The sequence below is a fragment of the Paramormyrops kingsleyae genome, chromosome 22, assembly GCF_048594095.1.
Source record: "Paramormyrops kingsleyae isolate MSU_618 chromosome 22, PKINGS_0.4, whole genome shotgun sequence".
Taxonomy (NCBI): domain Eukaryota; kingdom Metazoa; phylum Chordata; class Actinopteri; order Osteoglossiformes; family Mormyridae; genus Paramormyrops; species Paramormyrops kingsleyae.
This window is the reverse complement of record NC_132818.1, coordinates 13,452,322-13,475,593: the sequence shown is the minus strand read 5'-3', so window position 1 is coordinate 13,475,593 and position 23,272 is coordinate 13,452,322. Positions and strand designations below refer to the sequence as shown.

The window sequence follows — 23,272 nt, the reverse complement described above, 5'->3', positions numbered from 1 at the left end:
GCCAAATCCGGCCTGATGGCAGCCCATTCTTGCATAATCAGTGCTTGGAGTTTGTCAGAATTTGTGGGTTTTTGTTTGTCCACCCGCCTCTTGAGGATTGACCACAAGTTCTCAATGGGATTAAGGTCTGGGGAGTTTCCTGGCCATGGACCCAAAATGTTACCTGAGCCACTTAGTTATCACTTCTGCCTTATGGTACGGTGCTCCATCATGCTGGAAAAGGCATGTTCATCACCAAACTGTGCTTGGACGGTTGGGAAAAGTTGCTCTCGGAGGATGTTTTGGTACCATTCATGGCTGTGTTCTTAGGCGTAATTGTGCGTGAGCCCACTCCCTTGGCTGAGAAGCAGCCCCACACATGAATGGTCTCAAGATGCTTTACTGTTGGCATGACACAGGACTGATGGTAGCGCTCACCTTTTCTTCTCCGGATAATCTTTTTTCCGGATGCCCCAAACAATCGGAAAGGGGATTCATTAGAGAAAATGACTTTACCCCAGTCCTCAGCAGTCCAATCCCTGTAACTTTTACAGAATATCAGTCTGTCCCTGATGTTTCTCTTGCAGAGAAGTGGCTTCTTTGCTGCCCTTCTTGACACCAGGCCATCCTCCAAAAGCCTTCGCCTCACTCTGCACGCAGATGCACTCACACCTGCCTGCTGCCATTCCTGACCAAGCTCTGCACTGGTGGTGCCCCGATCCCACAGCTGAATCAACTTTAGGACACGGTCCTGGCGCTTGCTGGACTTTCTTGGGCGCCCTGATGCCTTCTTCACAACAATTGAACCTCATTCCTTGAAGTTCTTGATTATCCGATAAATGGTTGATTGAGGTGCAATCTTACTAGCAGCAATATCCTGGCCTTTGAAGTCCTTTTTGTGCAAAGCAATGATGCACATGTTTCCATGCAGGTAACCATGGTTACCAGAGGAAGGACAATGATTTCAAGCACCACCCTCCTTTTAAAGCATCCAGTCTGATATTCTTACTCAATCAGCATGGCAAAGTGATCTCCAGCCTTCTGCTCCTCAACACTCTTACTTATATATCAACAAGAGAATCACTGAAATTATGTCAGCAGGTCTTTTGTGGCAGGGCTGAAATGCAGTGGAAATGTTTTTTTTTTTGGGATTAAGTTCATTTTCATGGCAAAGATTGACTTTGCAATTAATTGCAATTCATCTGATCACTCTTCATAACATTCTGGAGTTCATGCAAATTGGCATCATAAAAACCGAGGCAGCAGACTTTGTGAAAATTAATATTTGTGTCATTCTCAAAACTTTTGGCCACCGCTATGGATTTAGGTATGGATGCCAGGGACGTGTCCATACCAGTATTGTGGGGTTACTGGGAGTATTTAGGGGGGTTCAGGGCTGATTTTGCTTCCCACCAATACTGGAACCATGCCTATGCTGTCACTCCTCAGTTAGGTGTCTCAGCATCCTAACTGATCTCATGATCTGTGAGCCATCCTGCGGGATCACAGACATTCCTACTCTGCTAATGTCTGCTCTCTCTCTCTCTCGCTCGCTTACACAAGAGCTTCTTGGTACAGAGGAGTTTCATCAATTAGTGCAACGGGGTGCTACGCAGTTCAGCAGGTTAAGCTGCTGTACTTGTGACTGAAGATTGCAAGTTCAGATCCCAGTGTTGCCAGTGATGCAACCGTCAGGCTCTTGAGGAAAGTTTCTAACCCCATCTGCTGCAGGAACTGACTGACCCCGTCTTCTCAATTGTATGTTGCTTTAGAAAACTCTGTTTTACAATGTCATACTGCTGAAACACCCCCCTCCCCCATCACACTGGTGCCAAGGAGAGGTGATGTAGGTCAAAATTAACAAGTAAACTCTTAGATAATGGGTTTTACACAGGACCTTATGCATTAATAAAAGTGTAATTCATTGATTTTGAAAAGGTCATGCAGCCATTATGTAAGGCTGTTGCCGTGACTTACTGAATGGTCATGCAGTGCTTATGAAGGTGATACTGTATGTGTGTCACACTGGCTTCTGTAACGTCAGGGTCTGCAGTCACTCTTTCATTTCACAGGCCGCGTGATCTGTGCACTGCATGGCACAGAAAGGAGCGGAGATGCGGAATGGAGTGGATGAAGGAATGATTTTAGCAGCACTCGTGTCTCACACACACACAAAATGCAGGCTGATGCTCCAGATTATAGCGTATTGCCATTTAAATGAATCACCTCTGAATTACACATCTGTACTGTCCAAATCAGAAGTGCGGTGCCTTTAGCAATCGCGATCCAGCGCTAGCAGCGTGCCCATCGGAACTCTGCTGACCCCTTGTGGTGAAGAGCACAACATGCCCGAGTATACCTAAAAACGCGTTCCTATAGGCACTGTATTTACAATGCTTATTATACATACACAGATCATACATGGACGTCACCTGTTTGCCTGGCTGCTCTATCATCTATTCCATTTAAAACATGAGCCAACCCTAGCAAAGGACTCCCTGTTTAAGGCAGAGTGGTGAACAGACCCATAATGCTGTCGCTATATTTGCGAACGAAAACTTGATGGCTTGTGCACATGGACAGACAGCAAACTCACGAAAGTGATGCAGTTGTGTCACTGTGATGTAATTCACCCTTATGATGCAATGCCTGTAGGCTGAATTGACATGATATTTTTAAGAAAACCTGGAAATGTTTGCTTCAGATAAGAATGTCATTCAGAATTTCGATACAAAACAAAGCGCAAACATCACTGTCCCTCAGTTTATTTCTGAGACACGTACATCTCTTAATTCATAAGATATCTGGCGTGACGACACGGAAGACTAGGGGAGGGTTTAAAACATTTTTAATCGATTGCATAACATTGTAGTTCAAAAATATTCTCAGAGACTCATGACGGCATCTGGAAAAATTTACTGCATAATCATGTTCTGGGCGAGTCGTGCATCTGCCTTTTGCATGAGACAATTCCACGATAAACAAAAACACGGAGGCGGTGATGCCAGGAAACACCCTCTGCAGGGGATTACCAGCTCAGGAAATGGGAACTTGAAGCAGGAATTAAACTCAACTGGCAACACTGATATGGGACCTTATCAGGCCTGACGTCAACTGGCAGGCAGATGCCTGAAACTGGCTCATTGTTAGAAATTCTGGCCCCCGTGTAAAAACTGAGAACAGCTCACAACCTGCTACCGCAACAGAACCAAACACGCCGATAGTCCAAGAGAAGCTAAAACCCAACAGCATAGACATGCACACAGATTCACAAGAAGCACAACACAAAAACATTCTGTGAGGGGGGGGGGGCGGACGCTACAAAGACAAAGCTATTAAAATTACACACCCAAAGAGGCTTAAATTCACCTAGTTCATATTGTACATATTTTTACAGCTAGATATTTAATCTACATAGGAGCCATTGACCTACAGACCTCTGAAACACCCCTCGTGGGTTGCGAACCCATCACCTTCTGGCGACGAATGCAGCTTGTTAAACTTCTACAGTGTGTCATCCACAACAGTCACATGATTAGCTAGCTCCAGCTTTGTACCCTATAGGGTTTGCCGTTTGGGGTTGGGGGTTATTTGTGGGCGGAGAGCCCCTGTAGTTCAGGGAGGGTCAGGGTCTCGGGGGCGGATTTCTTGCGGGGCCGCTCCCGGGGCACAGCCAGGAAGTCAGGTGGGTCTCCGTTGACGGGCGTGGAGGGGGTGCTGGCGGGGGCGCTGCGGGTGGCAGGGGCGCGGGGCACCTCGTGGACGGCGATGGCTGGGGTGACGAGGCCCACCTTCTCGTTGGTGGCTTCCTGCGTCTCCCGCTCATACTGCCGCACCTCGTCCATCGACATGTCTGACCACACCGGAAAGGCACCGTCACACGAAACACGGTAATCAGAACTAGCACAGTCGTCGCTATTTGGTAATGTAAGACCTTATACAGAATATACAGTCCTGAAAAAATAAACAGGCATAGCACTGGAAGCACAATTTCTAGGGGAAAATGTCCCTGGTGTACTGAAGGGGGCAGTATAGGCTCGACATTCCAGGCTTTTATCTTGACAAACTTCAGCGAGCGCTTTAATAAGCAGCACAAACGCCGGATTCGCACCTGCAAGAAACGCGAGCAGCGGGTACCTGAAAACGAGAGGCTGGGCAAACTGTGGGTAAAGGAGGCAAATAACGGGCGAGGACGACACATACATGTGCGGTGGGGGGGGGCTACATCTCAAGCCGGCCGAGCTTTTGGTTGGTGGCCTTGTGCATCTGAGTCTCAAAGTTACGCACATCCTCCAGCGTCATTGCTGTGGAGAGAAGGGAGCGGGTCATGTGACCAGACAGGTGGGCGGCGGCTGAGGGCGGGGCTAGCTGCAGGGGCGGGGCTAATTAAAGAAGCGGCGCGGGAAGGGGGTTAATCAAAGGCGCAAAGCTACAGACAGAGGCAAGACAAAGAGGAAGACTGAAATCAGATCACAGATCTAAGCCCTGTCATCTTGCACACAAGCTCTTACAACACAGAACAAGATTTAAATCAGACCTAGGGAGCAATAAAAGGGGGCCCATCACGGCAGATATACAATCCACCAGAGGTGTGTACAGCAGTGCATTCTGTAGCTGTGGAGCACTTCCAGCAACAGACAGCTGCGCTTCTCCAAAAAAGCACTAAACGTTTCTCCCACTCGTGGCCATTAGATTCCACAGCGAGGCACCCAAGTGTCTGAATGGACCAGAACCACTTCCACAGAATATTCATCTCACGCTATCTATTTCTGAGCTGTCACTACGAAATTCTGGGCATTAATTTCTGAGCCATTTCTGATATTGTTTTTTGTCGTTTTTTTTTTTTACCATCTAAATGTACGTGTTGTGCTACAACACACATGCAATTTCCTTCATTAATAACAATCTGTCCATCCATCCAGGATGTGCAATGTGCAGCCCGGTCCTTGGCTTGGTCTTCTTCCCTGCGTCCTAAGGCGTACTGCGACGCTGTACAATCAACACCACTTTTCGTCGTTATGAAAGATGCACAGGACGCTTCCTGCAATTTCCTACAAAAATCAGACTGAGCATCTAGGAAGACCCTGCATTCATGCCAATGCGCCTGGATTATTTGGAAGCTTGTTTAAATCTCATTTAAAAATTCCATCACAAACATGACGGGCCCCCCCCCCCCGAAAAGGAAGAGGACGTTAACGAGGTAAATCGGCCAGAAACTGCACGAAGGAGCAGTCCTCAGCAAAGAAAACACCAAATTGATATTTGCAGAGGGTGCAAATCCAGCCGGTCTGCATTCTGAAGCCGCCTTACGGAGCTGAGCTGTCCTCCCACAGGGAACGGTGAGCTTAAATCACGCTGACGGCTGGTTTCAGGAAGGTATGCGCCGCGAGATCAGGGCCTGATGTGACGGGGGTGGTGGCGGGGGGGTGGGGGTGGTAGGAGTCATTCAGGGGTCGCGGTAATTGCTGGAGAAAGACGAGGACACTCCCGATAGCACTATTTTGTTTAGAGACGCTCTCTAGCGACTGCCGTTACTCAGAGCGGCTGATACACTGATGCTCGCCTGTCACCCAGTCCAGCAGGTCCAAAGCATTTTTTTTTTTGTAGCTACGGAACCGGTCACGAGACACAGCCTTTAACCGTATCGCCACCTGCTGCATTTCCCGCCTATAACCACCACATTCTCGCACGTTTCTCACCTCGGCGCTATTTCGAAGCAGCCTCCGGGCGACGAGCCCAGCTTGAAGCACCGAAAATATCAGGCTGACAGAACCGTGAACAGACTGAGGCTTCTACCCCACGCTCTACCATGTGATCCAGGCATCTTCTGCATTTTTATTTATTTAGCAGATGCTTTTAAATCCAGAGCGACTCTTTTTTTTTTTGAGAAAACGGGGGCAGACAGGCCATAGAGCAATTATGGTTTAAGGGCCTTGCTTGGGGCTCGATGGTGAAAACGTTCTGCTGACGCTGAGATTTGAACCAGCAACCTTGCAATCACAGGTACAGAGTCCTAACCCTGTGAGCCACATGCCGGCACCTCCTCATTCTCTCCTCCATAGGGATAAGAGGCAAGGACTTTACCGCAGTGGTAAGAACCGTGGTAATCACCAAAAACAAGCCATTCCTGAAACACTAGCAGAATCAGGCATTTGGCTCCAATCACATTCTTGCTATTTATTAGGAAGCAGGCAACTGTGGTGCTGGCGAGGGCCACTGGTGGTGGGGAGGAGACCAAACCTGCCGCATTAAAAGATGCATGTTAGTTGCAACTGAAACATCTGGAAGACGAATCAGAGGGTGTCAGCCAGTGATTGCAGCAGAGCTGTTAGTGAGAAAAGTGCGGAGTGATCAATTCGAGGAGCTGAAACAAAAGTGTTAGAGCGTGTCTGAGGGCGAAGAGTCTCCAAGCTGCGTCTCCATCCAGACTACGCAGGGCATTGTGGGTAAGTCACATTAGAACTCAGTGTCCTACAACAGTGTTTCTCAACCCAATCCTCAGGGACCTCCGCACAGTCATTGCTCCCTCCCAGCTCCCTGCCAGACCGTCCACATGTCTGTAAAACTGTGGACTGTCTGGGGGTTCCCAAGGACCTGTTACGAGGTTCAAGGAGAAGGGATTTGCTTGGAATTTATGACAGGGGTGGCAACAGGTAAACATTAATAATAAAATGAGTGTCAAGAACACCTGTATCAGGTTAAAGAGAACATGCGTTGCTCAGTTTGTTTGTAGCAAAATATCCCAGAAAGTTGACTTTCAAATAAAATGGCCGTGGAAATATATACGATTTGATGGATCCCTGCTAATTGCTGCCACACAGAAATATAGATTAAAGATTAAAAACTGAACTAGATTCATTAAGCAAGGTTAAACCTAGCAGAAGAAACTCTGGGAGGCAGGCAGGAGGGCTGATCTGCAGTCTGAGCTAATATTGAAGGTCAAAGAACAAATGCTAACTAAGGCTTGGGATGGGGAAGGTAGGGAAAGCTCAGAGCCGCCACTTACCGTACCACTCATCGACCCACGCAAACGCCTGTCTGTGGCCCACCAGCAAGATGTCTCTGATCACCTGAGGGACAGAGACAGACTCCATGAGGACGGCTCCTGCGGGAATGTCTAAGGCCGGCATGGAGGTCACTGGCTGACAGGTAGTAGCTAATTGCTAACAAACAAGCCGGGCTATTAGCGGAGTTGAGTGGTCCCGAGGGGCCGTTCAAGCACTTCTGCAGTCTTGGCATTTAAAGCTAACATCCCGTATCGACGCTGTGGCTACCATTAGCAGTGCTTTCTGCAGAATGACACCCTGAAAGCCACATGCGCGCCCAGCAGAGGGGAAGCGTAGCTGCTACCGCGGCCTATGCGGGACCCATCATGTCTCATTACTAGAGCCTCTCCAAGGGGCCCGCAGCAGTCAACAACAACCAAAAGCAGCTTTAGACAGACAGGTGGCTTCATAAACAAGACCCACATGCTTCTGTGAATTTGTGGGAACCTCCTGGAACTTCTGGGAAAGGTGGGGCGTTTGCGTCTGTTTTGCAGCGCTATCGCTATTAGCGTTACGCTATTACCGTACGTTCATGAAACGTATTCTGGTCTTACGGTTTATACCCCGATGGTGCTTGGGAACTGTTTAGTCAGAACAAATGTTTACACGCTTGTGTTCTGTGGAGCTCTCTTTAGCGGGGCATCTCTACATTCCGATTGGTCGCCACCGAACCGCATCATAGCTCATTACCATACATTTGACCAGGCTTCAACCGAATTTTGATGCTCTCCCTGCCCGAATCGCGATGCAACGTGCCGCTCCGCTCCTTGCCGCCTGCCGACGCGCCCTCCCGTGGAGAATGAATGACTCCTGGTTGCTTTGATGCTTTCGCCATCCGTGGTGTGAATGTACGGTTAGCATCACGCTCCTGTTTTACAGCGCTATCGCTATAGGCACGAAGCTCCTGGTTTTAAGGATGAGTGTTTGGGCGAGTGCCGTGAAATTGAAACTTTTGTCCGAAAACCCCCGGGGGACGGCTCACAAAGAGGATGACGCGGGCAGCCTCCCCAAAATGTCCCCACAGTCGAGCCTTCTGCTGGTAGCGGGATTCTTTTCAGTAAGATTCCCTTGTGATGCCACCTGGTTCAGCCACAGTTCTGAAGACAGGCAGAGCCGGTCCCAGGGTGCGAGGGGGGGAAGGGGAGAGGTGGAGGAGAGCTAAAAATAGCATCGCGTTCACACCTTGAGGCGCTGAGCTCCGAGCTCATTACGCCGCGGTGATGCGATGACCTCGGAGCGGAGATTTCTATTTCGAGATGAGGCTCATGGGAAGAAGTATCCCGCCCACCCCAGCTCTTTTTCCCACCCTAACTCTCCTTATGTTCGAACACCCACATGGTTGCAGTGGATTTTTGTAAGGGTTTGGGGGGGGGGGGGCAGGGAGACAGCATAGGCTGTGGTGATGATCAGAAAAACCGATCTCCATGTTTCAGGGTTCTCGTTGGTGGCTGCAGTCTCTCTCCCCCACCCCCCGCACCACCAGCCCCCCCAATAAGGATGGCAGACACTGTGATCATTTATCCCGACAGCTCGTTCTAGAAAAACCGCTCAACATCCATTACGAACTTCAAAGCTTTTGCACTGAGATCTTGGGCCATGTGCCCAATCTCCATCTACATCAAGATGAGCATCACACCTGTGCTGCAGACCCGTGATGGGACATGGGGGGTGTGGGGTGTGGGGCGGGGGGGAGGGGGCAATATACCTTATGTACAAACTGCTCCACTCTGGTCTGAAGCCCCCACACCTCAAACTTGACCCCGACCAGTTTGTAGGAGCACATGATAGGCTGGCTGGTCTCCTTCCAGTCCTCTTTCAGGGGACCCCTGCCCGTTTTGGTGGAGGAAAAGCACCTTAGATCCTGGGGAAACAGGGACACAGCAGTCACCCAAAATGAAATGGCTCAGCACCACGGCCCGGCCAATGCTGCTCACTCTGAGATGGAAGTGTGCCGCTTAAAACAGACTACACTATCCAGGACACATCAGACTGTCCTTGAAGGACCTACTAGCAGAAATATCAAAGAAATCCCAGTAGGACCTTCTCAGGGGTGGCCTGAAACATCTCCACTTATTCACTCCAGTGAGACCTCCTCTGCACGTGGTTGCAGCACCCCGGGGTTGTGAGGTCAGACAGGAAACGATTAATTCCTGGCTCCTAACTAAAAGATCCCCTTTGGTCCACTTTCGATCTAATGTGATCAGACAGGACCCCTGAGTGGTCTGTCTGCTCTGTACAGTCATGTGACAGCGCATATAAAATTGAATATCTTTCAATATCCTTAACATCAGTCATGGATCAGAGAGAAGCTCAGAGACATCAGTTCTACTTCCTACTGAAGATCATAAACCCAACAGTTAGCTCAGAGTGCTAACCGCACTGAAGAGCATAGTATGGGTCTAAATGAGTGTGTCTACACTATACTATACTACACTATACTACAGAATAGCGTTCGGTGCTAATGAGACTAATATATGAAAGCTTGCGAACTTCAAAAAATTAGGAAAATAAGCCCATGTAATGTGCACTTTTGAGACACTCTTCTGCGCCATTTACAGATTTATGGGACGATAAGACCACTCTGGGATGGGCAGTAAGAGGTATTTGTGGGACACAGTTGGGGAGGCGGCAACTGACCCCACGGCTGATGCCCCCCCCCCCCCAAAGCGAGCATGACACATCACTCCGATTACGTCCGTATATGCCTGAGTTTGGCCGACCGGCGCCGGGTTAAATCAGATTTCACTTACGCCACCCAGAGTAAAATCGGCAGAATGAGTCTCCTCAGGGACTCTCTCTGGGACACGTTGACGTAACAGAGGGTGACGGGAGCTTTCTAGACGTTTCCGTAGGAACCACAATATCGCGACACAGACAGTGAAGCAAAGCATCGGCGGAGCACGGCGGTGTTTGAAGATACAGAAACGCCCAGCCTGTACCTCTGAGCTCTCGTAGTGTCTCTCAGGAATCTTATCGTGAGCTATGTCCAGGAAATCCACCTCCAGGTCACAACCGGACTTCTCCTGGCCGAATATCTGTAGGGAAATGGCTGTGAGCGTCCAGCACCAGGAACTACAGTGAAAGGCTTCACAAGTCAATCTAAATGTGCTCCTGGTAGGGAGCACAGGGGTTTCGTCTCTGCATGCGAGGCAAAGCCTAATTGAGCGCCGTTTGCTCACGTTTTCACTGCTTCCACAGTTATCTTCGTATTTCGTCTCTATGTGGATGGAGAACTTTGGCAAAAACGAACACTGAAAATTGAGAGAGAGATGAAATTGCTGCACATTAATAGCCAGTCTAAGCAAAAATGTGAGGGGAAAAAAAAAGCAGCATGAAGGTCAGCAAAGGCTCCCCCGTTTATTGACTGCACAGCAATTTCTAAGCATCGCAGAGTTTGCAGACACCGATTCAGTACGGCGGCCTTGCCTAGTTCCCGTTCCTACGGCAACAAAGGCATCTGGCAAAGGAAGGAAGAGCTTTTCACACTTAGCTAAAATACAAATAAAGGCGGTTAAAAAAGGAAGAACTGAAACTTACTGTGTACTCTGCAATCATGCCGAATCCCGGGAATGCATGATAGGACAAAAGAGGGATATAAAATGGACAATTAAACCCAGATAATTAAACACCTTCAGCTGTGCAAATAGCAGGGCTACCGTGAGGATTATAAACTCTACCATCTAACACAGCATGGACAGAAATAACATCAAACAAGAAGGACATGAACCACATAATTACATCTTCTCATCACTGATAACTAAATCAGTTTACTTTTCCCATATATTCCTGGTAATTGCCGTGGAATTTTTCCAACTTGGAATATTTCCAAAATTGCCCAGCTTAACTTCCCATGGAATGGAAAGTTTATGGAAAATTTGGGGAAATTTAGCTTTGCAAACCTACTAGCATGGTCTTCAAAACAATGACTTACTAAACTACATCCTTCTCCTGATACAGGAGCGGCCCTAATGTTGTGCCACTGGGAATGGTACTTAACCTGGATTTACTGCAGTAAAACCCCCGGCAGGTAGAAACAGAGACCGCTTCGGATACAGAGAGATGTAATCCAGATACGTAATGAAGCAGGTACCAGTGATTTACCTGTGATCGTGTACGGATAATAATTCCAGGCTTTTTCCGTGATGTAGAAGATCCGAGGTACCAATGCACGTGCCCAGCTCGGAAGCTTGCTGCAAAACGTCAACAAACATCATTAAAACCGCTCTAAAAAAAGCCTTACTGACCTAGGGGAGGCGGCAATCAGGCAGAAGCACACACTGTAACAAGGGGGAACAAAAACGGCATGTTTGGAACAAAAAGAGCATTTCGGCCATGCAGGGGACACGCCGACGAATTGACACACGCAGCCCCTAATTGTGCGTTTGCTGGAATAATAATTACAGCTTTATTAAGCGGGTGCAGAAATTAGCGATTACACGGCAAGGGACCGGCGCACTGGCGTGGCCCGGCTACACGTCATGGCGTCGAGCTCCTCTGAGACGCCCCCCCCCCCCCTCCCCCCAGATTGCAAGTGGAAACTCAATTACTTCCCCCGCTGGCTGGATGGCGTCGGTGCACCTGACACCCCCTAGCCGAGTAATGGGATCACGAGGCAGACTGATCGGAATCGAGATGGATCTGCCCCGGATGAGCGGGACGCACGTCAGCCTGACCACGTGGGTCACGAGGCCTTTATCCTGCACGCGCTGCAGAAGATTCCAGGAATTCACAGCCACCCCTTCGCTGCTCTGCGGCACCGTCGGCCACGTAAAAGCAGACGGCTTTTATTTTTAAGTCCAAAGTAAACCGTCGACATAGAACCCATCTGAATCTGACACTGCACAACGTTTAAATCTAATCCTCTAGAAGAAAGACCATTTTGTAATTAACGATAAATAAGTAACAAGTCCTTATCGGGACTCATCCCAGCTTTCTGAAGGCCTCCTCATGCACTCCCCCCTCCCGAGGAGGAAAAGCACAGCTGCCCCACGGGATCAGGGCTCCACCCCCACCGTCCCGCTTGGACGGCCTCCGCCGTACTCTGGATGTGCTCAGTGACCCGGCGGCTGCTGGGAGGGTAAAAATAGCAGCAGCGCGAGATTCGGCCTTTTTGCATTAATAGCTCATGAAAAAACAAACCGACTCACACCGCAGACGGTTGCCTAGCAGCTGGAGCCGGGTGACGGGGGAACGCGGTGGGTGAGAGGCGAGCGAGGCCAGAAGGCGGGGTCAGCAAGGGCCAGGTGGGCAGGAGGCAGCGTGGTAGGTACAGAGAAGCTTCCGGTACACCGGACACCTCCATGAGGCCACGCATGGAAACGCGGACCTATCCAGGCGGGCCGGACACCGAGGGCGAGATGCCCACAGGTCACTCATGGGAGAGTCGGGGAGACGGGACGCTCTGCCAGGCCACTTCCCCGCACTTCCGAAGATGGAGCAAGACTGTGTACTTCTCAGTCCAGACGTCATGTGACCGTCACACCACTGCCATGTGGTGCTGCTCTGACTGGCCAACCCAAGCAGCTGATGGAAGATGTCCATTTCTCTTTAATTGATCATCTTCCCCTAAGTCAGTAAGAACCAACACTCTTCAGTGCACACACACACACACAGTTGTGTAATCATATCTTTGTGGGGACCGCTCATTCATTTCTATGGGAAAAATGCTAATGCTAACTATAACACCCTCAACCCCAACGCAGCCCTAACCATAACAAAATACTAGAGTACAAGCATTTTTAGTTTTTTCATTGCATTGAAGGAATTTTATAAAACAGAGATTTCCCTTAAGGGGATCAGAACACATGCAGACAGACACACGCACACATGCAGACAGACACACGCACACATGCAGACAGACACACGCACACATGCAGACAGACACACGCGCGCCGCAGACAGACACACGCACACATGCAGACAGACACACGCACACATGCAGACAGACACACGCGCGCCGCAGACAGACACACGCGCGCCGCAGACAGACACACGCGCGCCGCAGACAGACACACGCGCGCCGCAGACAGACACACGCGCGCCGCAGACAGACACACGCGCGCCGCAGACAGACACACGCGCGCCGCAGACAGACTCACGCGCGCCGCAGACAGACACACGCGCGCCGCAGACAGACACACGCGCGCCGCAGACAGACACACGCGCGCCGCAGACAGACACACGCACACATGCAGACAGACACACGCACACATGCAGACAGACACACGCGCGCCGCAGACAGACACGCGCGCCGCAGACAGACACACGCGCGCCGCAGACAGACACACGCGCGCCGCAGACAGACACACGCGCGCCGCAGACAGACTCACACGCGCCGCAGACACACGCACACATGCAGACAGACACACGCACACATGCAGACAGACACACGCGCGCCGCAGACAGACACACGCGCGCCGCAGACAGACACACGCGCCGCAGACAGACACACGCACACATGCAGACAGACACACGCACACATGCAGACAGACACACGCACACATGCAGACAGACACACGCGCGCCGCAGACAGACTCACACGCGCCGCAGACACACGCACACATGCAGACAGACACACGCACACATGCAGACAGACACACGCGTGCCGCAGACAGACACACGCGCGCCGCAGACAGACACACGCGCGCCGCAGACAGACACACGCGCGCCGCACACAGACACACGCGCGCCGCACACAGACACGCGCGCCGCAGACAGACACACGCGCGCCGCAGACAGACACGCGCGCCGCAGACAGACACACGCGCGCCGCAGACAGACACACGCGCGCCGCAGACAGACACACGCGCGCCGCAGACAGACTCACACGCGCCGCAGACAGACTCACACGCGCCGCAGACACACGCACACATGCAGACAGACACACGCACACATGCAGACAGACACACGCACACATGCAGACAGACACACGCGCGCCGCAGACAGACTCACACGCGCCGCAGACACACGCACACATGCAGACAGACACACGCACACATGCAGACAGACACATGCGCGCCGCAGACAGACTCACACGCAGACACTCCACTCAGTCTGTCACGCGTCTCAACAAACAGGAAATGGGAAGCCAGCCTAATGACTAGACCCAAATATACCACTCCCTATCCAGTCCAATTAGCTGCTATCTAAACGGGTGTCAAGCCCATTCTCTGTTAGGAGTACGGCGCCTGCCCCTGCAACACGCAGGATGGGATGTCCTCGGGCAGCTTGGCCGGGCGTCACGGTAACAGGGCTGCAAAGTCAGCAACCTGCTTCCTCGGAAAAGCAAAGGCGTTGGGAAAAAGTCTTTCGGGAAACGGGTTTCAACGTTACTGGGAACATGCGGCCGCGCGTGGAAGGGCGATAAAGAGGAAACAGGAAGAGGAACCCGAATCTCAGCAGGACGACGAGTAAACGTGCATCCCGCATGCACAGCTACATCAGCATTTTCTGCAGGCCAAGTTATGGTCTCAACACGCCAATGGATAGGGTCAAATCCTAAACAGAGTAGTGATGCGTTATAGTTGGCCGCGGTGGGTGGGGCTTACCTGGACAGGTGCACCCTCTTCTCGGTGATCTGGCCCTCCCCGTGCACGGGGTCCAGGTGGGGCTCGTTCCGGACCACCTCCACCCCCTCTCCCTTGTCGCTCTCCTCGTGGCTGTGTTTGCTGATGGTGTACAGCTGGCCCACCCTGTACTGGAGACACAGGGCGGGGGGGGCATTAGCACAGAGCCCATCATCGCTGTCGTCATGACGATGTGGCAGTCTGAGGCACCCTAACACTCCCTCCATTCAGGCCTACACATATGGTTATCCTACAGCATGAGCCCAGTACCAGAAATGGGCACTGTGTTGCTCAGCCAATTAGGACGTGGTGATTGTGATCGGAAGGTTGCTGGTTCAAACCCCAGGGTCAAGAGAGTGATGTCACCATTGGACCTTTAAAGCCCATATGTTCCAGGGACCGTGACCCTACTTTCTCAGTGCGCGCTGCTTTGGAAAAATGCATCTGGTAAATGCATCCGTTTTTTTATACACTGACATCTTCCTTCCGCTACTCAAAGCAGCAACACGTAGGTCAGGAGAGAGCATCTTTAAATCACCGTGCTACAACCCCCCCACCCCTCCCCCACCTCCTGCCCTCGATCTTGACCCTGTCATCCAGTCAGTAACCGGCTAATAAGCGAGCTCATTGCGCGTGGCACACAGACGACGTTATGCGCTTGACCCGGAGCATAACTGGATGTCGGGGAGATGGGGTTGCTGCTGAAGGATCTCACCATACCCACAGCTCACCAGGACTCTGTGCAGGTCTCTGACACAGCAGCGCCGGGTCAAGAGTCAAAGTTTAGAGGGCAGTTAACCCAAGACGTCCACACTGCACTTGACCTCCTCAGAGGATGAGCTTCACCCCTCTATACTGTGCTGTTGACCTCGCCTTTTCCACCCAGAGACTTCAGAGTGACGAAGACAGCGACCTTCACGGCAGGAAAGGTCCAATCCCACAAGAGCTGCCCGTACCTGGGAGTCTCAGCAGCCAGGACTCGCTGTGAAGACTCACGCTGAGACTAAGAGGCCAGCCTTCTCACTGCTGCACCAGGCTGAGATGCATTATCCGTGGACAGAAAGCCGTGTAGCAGTACTAACTGACTAAGATAATCCTGACAGAAAAGCATGAAATGCCCAGCAGATCATCTGCTGGTGTATCTGCCACTAACCCACAGCACCAATCTTCTCAGCTTACATTTACATTTTATTAATTTAGGAGACATTTTTATCCAAAGCAACACACATTTCTGAGAAAGCGCCAGACACTGCAGCAATTGCCCTAACGGAGACTTGACTCTGCTGAGCCTGGGATTTGAACCAGCAACTTTCTGATCACAGGCACGTCGGATCAGGAGCCACACATCACCCCCAAAGCTCACAAAACATCTTGATCAGGAGAACAGCTTTCTCATACAGACAGACAGACTCAAAGAGAGACAGACAGACTCAAAGAGAGACAGACAGACTCAAAGAGAGACAGACAGACTCAAAGAGAGACAGACAGATTCAAAGAGAGACAGACAGATTCAAAGAGAGACAGACAGACCCAGAAGCCCTGCAGTAGGAGGTCTGGCCTTACAGGGCCGCTCTTTACATAATGAGACATAACGCCATGGCACCTCACACACAAACAAGGCTGCATGTGGCTCAGGAAGCCACATGAGCAGCACCTCCACCACCAGCCCATTGTTACCATCCCCGACTTGGCTGCTGGCTCCGAGCCACAGTTCTGCACAGCCCCCGCCCGGAAAGCCGGCCGCCCCCACGGGATCCGGACAGAGACCGCATAGGTCCCCTGAAAAGCACAGTTAGGGATCTGAGCCCACCCCCCATCCCTACTACCAACCCCTCCAAGAAGAGGCCCCCCACACAGCACTCGCCAGTCTTCGAGACGCATTACAGCTCGTGCGATGTTTACACTCGCTGCCAAAACTAACGTATAAAGCGCCTTGATCTTCAATTATGTCATTATTATAAATGCGCCCTAATGTGGTTTCCATAGAAACCTACATTTCAATGAAGCCATTAGGAGTCTAACAAGAAAACGAATCGCATCCAACAAACTGCAGCAGGGAGGGGGCATGAGGCTGAGCACAAGTCCACCCACCCATTCCTCCCCTGCAGACCCCCCAACCAGCCAACTCACTTCCTGCATCATCATTGACGTCTTTGGCGAGTTAAAGATAGAGCCAGTAGTGCTTTCTTGTGATTGGAGGAGACGCCAGAGGGCGGGGCCACGGGGAATCGATCAGGTCAGTATTGGGGAATTCAAGGAGGATTGTGAACAAGCATTTCTGCGTCCACTCGTACATAGGATACCACCCCCCCCCCCCCAAAAAAAAAAAAACAAAAACCCGACAAATACACAGGAAATGGATTTCAGGATCATCAGAACTAGTGGAAGAAGAGGCTGGATTGTTGAGGGAACTCCACAGGCACGAAATGGGACTGGACCACTTAATGCATCAGGGGTCAGATCCCATCGTTTTAGAAGAGCAGGCAGCACCGATTAGAGCTTCATGTTCAAGGGGGAAATTTACCTTTTAATAATAAAGAATCATCCTCATGCTATCCCACAGGGCAGGCAAGGAACAGCCACTTAATCTGCACCTGCCGTCACCGGTCAGGACGAAATCAGCCTCAAGGTTCTGTGCGGACGGTAATACTTCCCACTTAATAACGGCTGTCCTTTAACAAACGGCATCGCCATGGCGACCGTGTGACTGCCGCATCCTGGGTTTGGCCACCCCTTCTCGGCACGGCGCACACCGATCGGCGGATTAAGCTGCCGGCGTTCTCAGGGCCGGCATGCAGGAAAGAGACATGAAAATGAGCCACAATCCGCAGTTGCGGGGCCTTAAGTTCCATCACCCTGAATCCATCCATCCATCCATCATCTGGGGTCACCAAGAGTCTGCAGCCTATCCCAGAAAGGACAGGGCACAGGGCAGGAGATGGCCAGGACGGGATTCCAGTCCAGCAGATTTCCCAGTCCACACATGTTACATACATGTTCAGAAAATTTTAAGACATTAATCCATCCAAATTAGGTATCTGTGGACTGTCGGGGGGGGACTTAGAGAGAGATAGCCAGGGTCGGGAATCAAACCCATACCCTTAGGGAGGTGAGACCATAATGCTTCTCCATGATTGCTCTAAGGAGCTGAGTGCTAAGGGGCTGGTGTGTTGGGTAAGCAGGTAATCATAGCGGGATTGGACTTTAGACGCGAGTCTCAGACATCCTACCCTGACAAATCAGATGCCAGAAGCTTCTATGAGAAGGCCAAGGGGACACTAGGCTGTGTGGGGGGTGCATTCAAAACACAAGATGGGAAGCAGACTTGGGACGCACCTTTGCTCGCTGGTAGGTGTGAAGAGTGAGTGGGATGGTCTACAGGAGGGTAGGAACACCCCCCCCCCCCATTCAAGAAAGGGGGGGTCTGCACCATTAGCAGTTAATAGGGAACATGTGAGGGAAAACTTGCTGATGTTATTTTACTTAAACTGCTACTCATTGTTTAAACAGGAAACCTTCACTTCAGATCTGGAATGTTATGCAGTCGGCTGGACCCCTGGGGGAAGGATTACCCCCCCCCCCAAAAGGGCGACGACGACTGACCAGCACCGTCGCTACAGCACCAGGTCACATGGTGCAGGCTGGGCGCCATCCCAAGGCCACACGCGGGTGGAGGCGGCTTCCTATCAGGGGCCCGGGAAGAAACGATGACCTAGCCCCACCCACAAAGCAGAAGTGTGATCGCCACGGAGACCTCGCGGTCCTGCGCCCAGGTCACGTTACCGCCACGCTCCGCCGATGGGCAAAACGGTAAAGCTACTCCTTACCCATCACAGACTGCCGTGGTCCGTCCGCCGGAGGACCTCGAGCAGAGGCACCAACTGCCCCAGACAAACACCCCCACGTCCCCCCCTCCCACCCACCCACCATCAGAGTGAATCTGAAGCCCCTGACGGGGATAAATCCACACAAACTGAAGATAAAAGCCGAATACCAACGACCCGGCATATGAAGCCCTTGTCCTCTCAGCAGCCCCGGACACTTGGCGTTTATCCACTGGGCCCCTCCAGACCCCACCAGCATGGGGGGGGGAATGCTGACCCAAACAGGCGTACCATCACACAACGGCTGCTGCTGTGTCCTGCACTGACCTTTGAACTCAAATAGCTCCATATCAGCTACATACCATGCAGTGCACCTCACTCAATAAGCAACAATCCATCATCTTTTGGGATCAATCCTACAATGTTACTCTTTAAACCCATATGTGAAGCACTTTGAGCTGCATTCCACGTATGAGAAGTGCTATATAAATAGATTCTTCTTCTTATTATTATTATTAATAATAAACTTGACGAGAGTTTGTGAAAGGAAAAGTCCAAATGAATGAAAATTTACCGCATTACCTAGTCAGGAATACACTGCCTGTCCTGAAAAACTAGTATGCAGTGACTTCTCAGCCCATTGAATTCACAGGGTTTGGCTTTAAATCGGGCTTTTTCCACGAGCACTGGCTCTACCCTACAGTGTCTCGGAGGTTAAAGGGTCTGCGCACGTTGGTCCGGCAGAGGTTTATATCTCTAGGCAGGCGGCGCAGGATTAAGCCGTACCTTCAGATATCAGAACGTCGCCCCCGCAGAAGCGCGTGCGGCACACGCAGCGCGACACACCTCCGCGTCTCGGCTATTAAGCCTGGTTCTTAAGCGGCGGCTGCTATTCATCTCGGCGTCGCCGAGCCACAATGCGCGGTGTTTAACCTTTTTCTTATTTGCGAGCCACCTTGCTTTCAGAGGCGGCCCGGGGCAAACACAGCTGCCCACTCCGGCAAACACCATCTCCGGCACAAAGCCTAATCTGGGACACGGCAAAATATCTGCTTCGGAGACGGGGGGAGGTCACCAGCGGCCCAGCAAGGGCAAATAAGTGGCTCTGTAAACTACACACGCGAAAAGAAATTAAATTTAAAAATCCTAGTTAGAGACAGTGACCAAAAGCACAGCTACAACTATACACTCACACGTGTGAAATACATGATAAATTACTAAATATGTGGCAAAACTAGTTATTTTGGCATTTTGAACCGCGAAACGGCAAGGAACGGCAAAAAAACCCCAAAAAAGTACGGTAAACGCCTGAGAGAGGTCGTCTGGAGAGTGCTACCCCAGGAGTCTCTGACACCAAACATCCATCGTGGTGTGGGGTGACTGCGGTCTCGAACCCAGGGCCGCTCGCCCCTGACCCGGGTACTTCTTGCTGCTGTTTAACAGCACAGCACATAAATACAGTACAAACAGCAGCAGGAGCCTCGGCAAAGAGGGAGCGGGGGGGGGGTATCTTTATAGCCAAATAAGTGTTGGGGATGGTCAGGGTCGGGTGCAAAGGAGAGGATGTTACATATCTGGGGGGGGGGGGGGGGTAGAGGAGGGGCTGTAAAAGATGCAGGATGATTAATAGGAATAAAAGCAGATTACCTACAAAGTGTGTGTCATGTATAAATTACATTGTGGCAAAGTTATAGTCATGGAGTCGCCATGGGGGTGGGGGCAAGGCCGTAATTATAATATATATCAAGAGGAACACTGCGGGGACATCTCAACATTGGGGGGACGTGTATATTTTATATTATGATATATTATGATTATGGCCTTGCATTTTGGGGACAAAATGTGACAAAAACTTCTTATAGTAACTTTGTGGGGACCTTTTTTTGGTCTCTATGAGGGGAAACTCATAAAGAGTTTATATAAACTCATTTTTTATAATAAAAAAAAATAATCTGTGACTGCAATCAAAAAACTAAAAGTGGCAAACATCTGCTACTTTGTTGGGTTACTTATGGCTAAGGTTAGGGCTGGTTAGGGGCTAAGGCTGTCCCCACAAAGATAGGGATACAATCCTACGTGTGTGTGGGTGTGGGAGGGGGGGCTGAGATGGCTGTACAGTTCAGCTGCTGAAGGCAGAGTAACGAGCAGAAAAGCCAGAGGTGCCGGGGAACGCGGTGACCTCCTCCAGGAGCCCCACCTCCTCCACGGTGAGCGGCATGCAGATGCGGTACTCCTTCAGCAGCATGGCTGACCCCGGCAGACTGAACGGCGGAGCTCAGCTGGAGAGATGACTGGTCCCGTGGCGTGTGCGTGACGAAGAGGAGGCTTCACATGCCACCTGAGGAGAAAGGACACGCCGGCATCAAACCTCGACCGGAGCAGGGGAGACAGAAGAGCCTTTCTGGATAGACTCAGATCTGCTCGTGTTTCTTAAACCGAAAGACACTGCGAGGATCCTCCAGTGGTTCATGTAGAAATAGCACCAGAAACACAGGCACTGGTACATCTTACACAAGCAGAGAGAACAGTGGCCACATCATCAGATACACCAAGTGGGTATTGGGTACCACCTACTATCGGCTCCACAACCACTTTAAAGATAGACTACTTGTGGGTTCAGAGAAGCTTCCTGTGCAACTTTGCTGTACTGAGCTGTTGGCTTTAACCAGTCTGGCCGTCCTCTGACCTCTCTCATTTTCAAGGTGTTTTCGGCCACAGAACTGCCCCCCGAAAGGATGTTTATTTTTATTGGGCAGTTAGTTGTCTTCAAGTCGAATCGGACTTATTTTTAGAACTCTGTTTCTAAACAAGACCAAAAGCGGCAGGTATTATTAGGCAAGTTCGGAAATACGCAGAGGTTAAATCAGAGTGACCAGACTGAGACGCAGTCATTTCCCATATAGTCACGGCTGGCATGCCGGGAAAGGGGCAGGTGGGGGGCAGGAACAGGCCGGGGGTGGACATTAGAATGGGCAGAAGCTCAGACTCCCCCCCCACCCACACAGCAAGCTCACAAAGTCTCAGAAGTATCCTTGCAGTCCTCGTGCCGCAAAATAGCTAAAGTAATGCTGTATTTTGGGAGCTGCTAGATGAGCTTTTGTCATTCAAAGACTGTGGACTTTATCAAAACCTGGAAATCTGGTTCATTTACACAAACTACATATCTTGTATTGCCAGCACATTTTGGTGTGTATTGCTTATGGTGTTTTACTCAGACCGTAAGCAAACCTCCTGACCAGTCTGCCTAACCCATGTATTCAGCTACGGCCACATGCTGTTGCACCAATGACCAGATGTGCCTATTAAACTGGACACTGAATGTATGTTTTGTGGCGAACCGTGCCAGTAAAGCCGGTAAAATATAACAAATAAGTTAAAACTCACCGTGAGTGATAATCCCCTTACTGTGCGATTCAAGATGTGAAAGACTGAGTCGAGTCGTGGTTAAGGATAAGCGCCCAGTGTGCAGTTAATCATTTTCTGCCAATATACTCCGTGGTGATCAAGACCCACATTAATGCACTTTAACTTAAAGCAAAGAAAACACACACTCAAGGAAAAGAAACGATCGGTAACATGCGAAAGCATATGAGATTTATAACTGCAAAAAACGTGCACATCGGCTGAACAAGCTGTACAACTTTATGGGGGAAAATTCAGTATCCAGTAAGCTGGAACAAATCGCATGCATCGCTCCTTATGGCAAAGCGGAAACTGCGGCATCTGCCTGCTCGGTAACATACGGCAAACTCTATTTAAGGCGAATTACATGAATAGATGTCTTTTTAATAATGGATAACTATTATTTACTGGTGTGTCGTAACTCACCCGCTTTTAGGGCATGGTCGGCGTCCCGTCGGATGAACTCACTGCACTCCAAAGCGGATGCGAGCTGCAAACTCCGGCTACATTATCACAGCCCCGCAAACGCTACATCTGGCAGCCCAGCCCAGCCCAGCCCCCGCACCCCCTCCTCCGGCTCCCCCGGATTCTTGGACTACTGCCCGGGCTTCCCCTTAGTTTTAAAACTTGTCCGATCCCTGATCCTCGCCTCTCTTCACCCGGAAAGGCACCGTTTTAGCGTTTATTGGGAGCCCACCGCCCCCGGCACCGTGTCCAGCCTACGCGATCGAAGCACCGCCGCCCCACGGCTCTCGGACCAAACCGACCCCCTTTCCGTCACCGTTTCTCCGCTTTTTTCCTTTACAGATCCTCCCCGTGTTCAAGCTTTCGATTCTGCACACTGACCCCTACAGGCGGCCAAACGCCGCGGTCCGACTGCGAGCATCCCCGAACCTCAAAGAGCGTTAAAATAAGGAGAGACCACCGTCGTACACCAATCTGCGAATTACCACCGAACCTTTCCCGAACCTCCCCTTCTCCCCCTCATCTTCATTTCGCCAATCCGCCCACTCATCTTTTTTTTTATTTTATTTTCTTCATAATAAAAAATGGCTTAATATCTGAAATAGTTCATTCAATTTATCGATCCATGTTCATTAAAATAGTATGATCGTTTGGCCTTAAAAGTGTCAGCACTTTGTCAGTATTTACCGCGGTATCAAGAATACCAAACGTCACTTTAACTCGATTTAGTCCTATTATTGATTGTCCTCCATCATTAAAAAACGATTTAGAGTTCTGATATAGGACTACGATTATTCCATATATCAAGCATATTGCAGAATTGTTAACTGTCATGAAACGGACTAAAGCCCTGGGATATCTGAGATTTGACAAGGCACACATATCTGCATACGCTTTACATAGCATTACGCAGACATTTGAGGTATGTAGGAAATTTCCATAATGTGTAAATTGACATGTAAATCCTGCGGCCGGCCTCTTGCACGGGTGA

General features: G+C 50.5%; 1 protein-coding gene across 2 annotated transcripts; it reads right to left on the bottom strand.

Moving 5' to 3' along the window:
* Positions 1-2,810: 2,810 nt before the first annotated feature.
* LOC111849334 (cytoplasmic phosphatidylinositol transfer protein 1-like) lies at positions 2,811-22,771 on the bottom strand. Of its 2 annotated transcripts, XM_023822123.2 has the most exons (11): positions 22,243-22,768; positions 20,612-20,752; positions 14,573-14,721; positions 11,127-11,215; positions 10,563-10,570; positions 10,205-10,276; positions 9,965-10,060; positions 8,731-8,886; positions 6,986-7,049; positions 4,183-4,283; positions 3,692-3,832 (listed from the first exon to the last, which is right to left on the bottom strand). In XM_023822123.2, the coding sequence occupies exons 2-10, from the start codon at positions 20,657-20,659 to the stop codon at positions 4,201-4,203; spliced, it is 765 nt and encodes a 254-aa protein (XP_023677891.1). In that variant the 5' UTR covers positions 20,660-20,752; positions 22,243-22,768; the 3' UTR covers positions 3,692-3,832; positions 4,183-4,200. The 2 variants fall into 2 exon arrangements, with proteins under 2 accessions (XP_023677888.1, XP_023677891.1); XM_023822120.2 differs by lacking the exon at positions 4,183-4,283 and having other exon boundaries at positions 2,811-3,832; positions 22,243-22,771.
* Between the last annotated feature and the right edge of the window lie 501 nt (positions 22,772-23,272).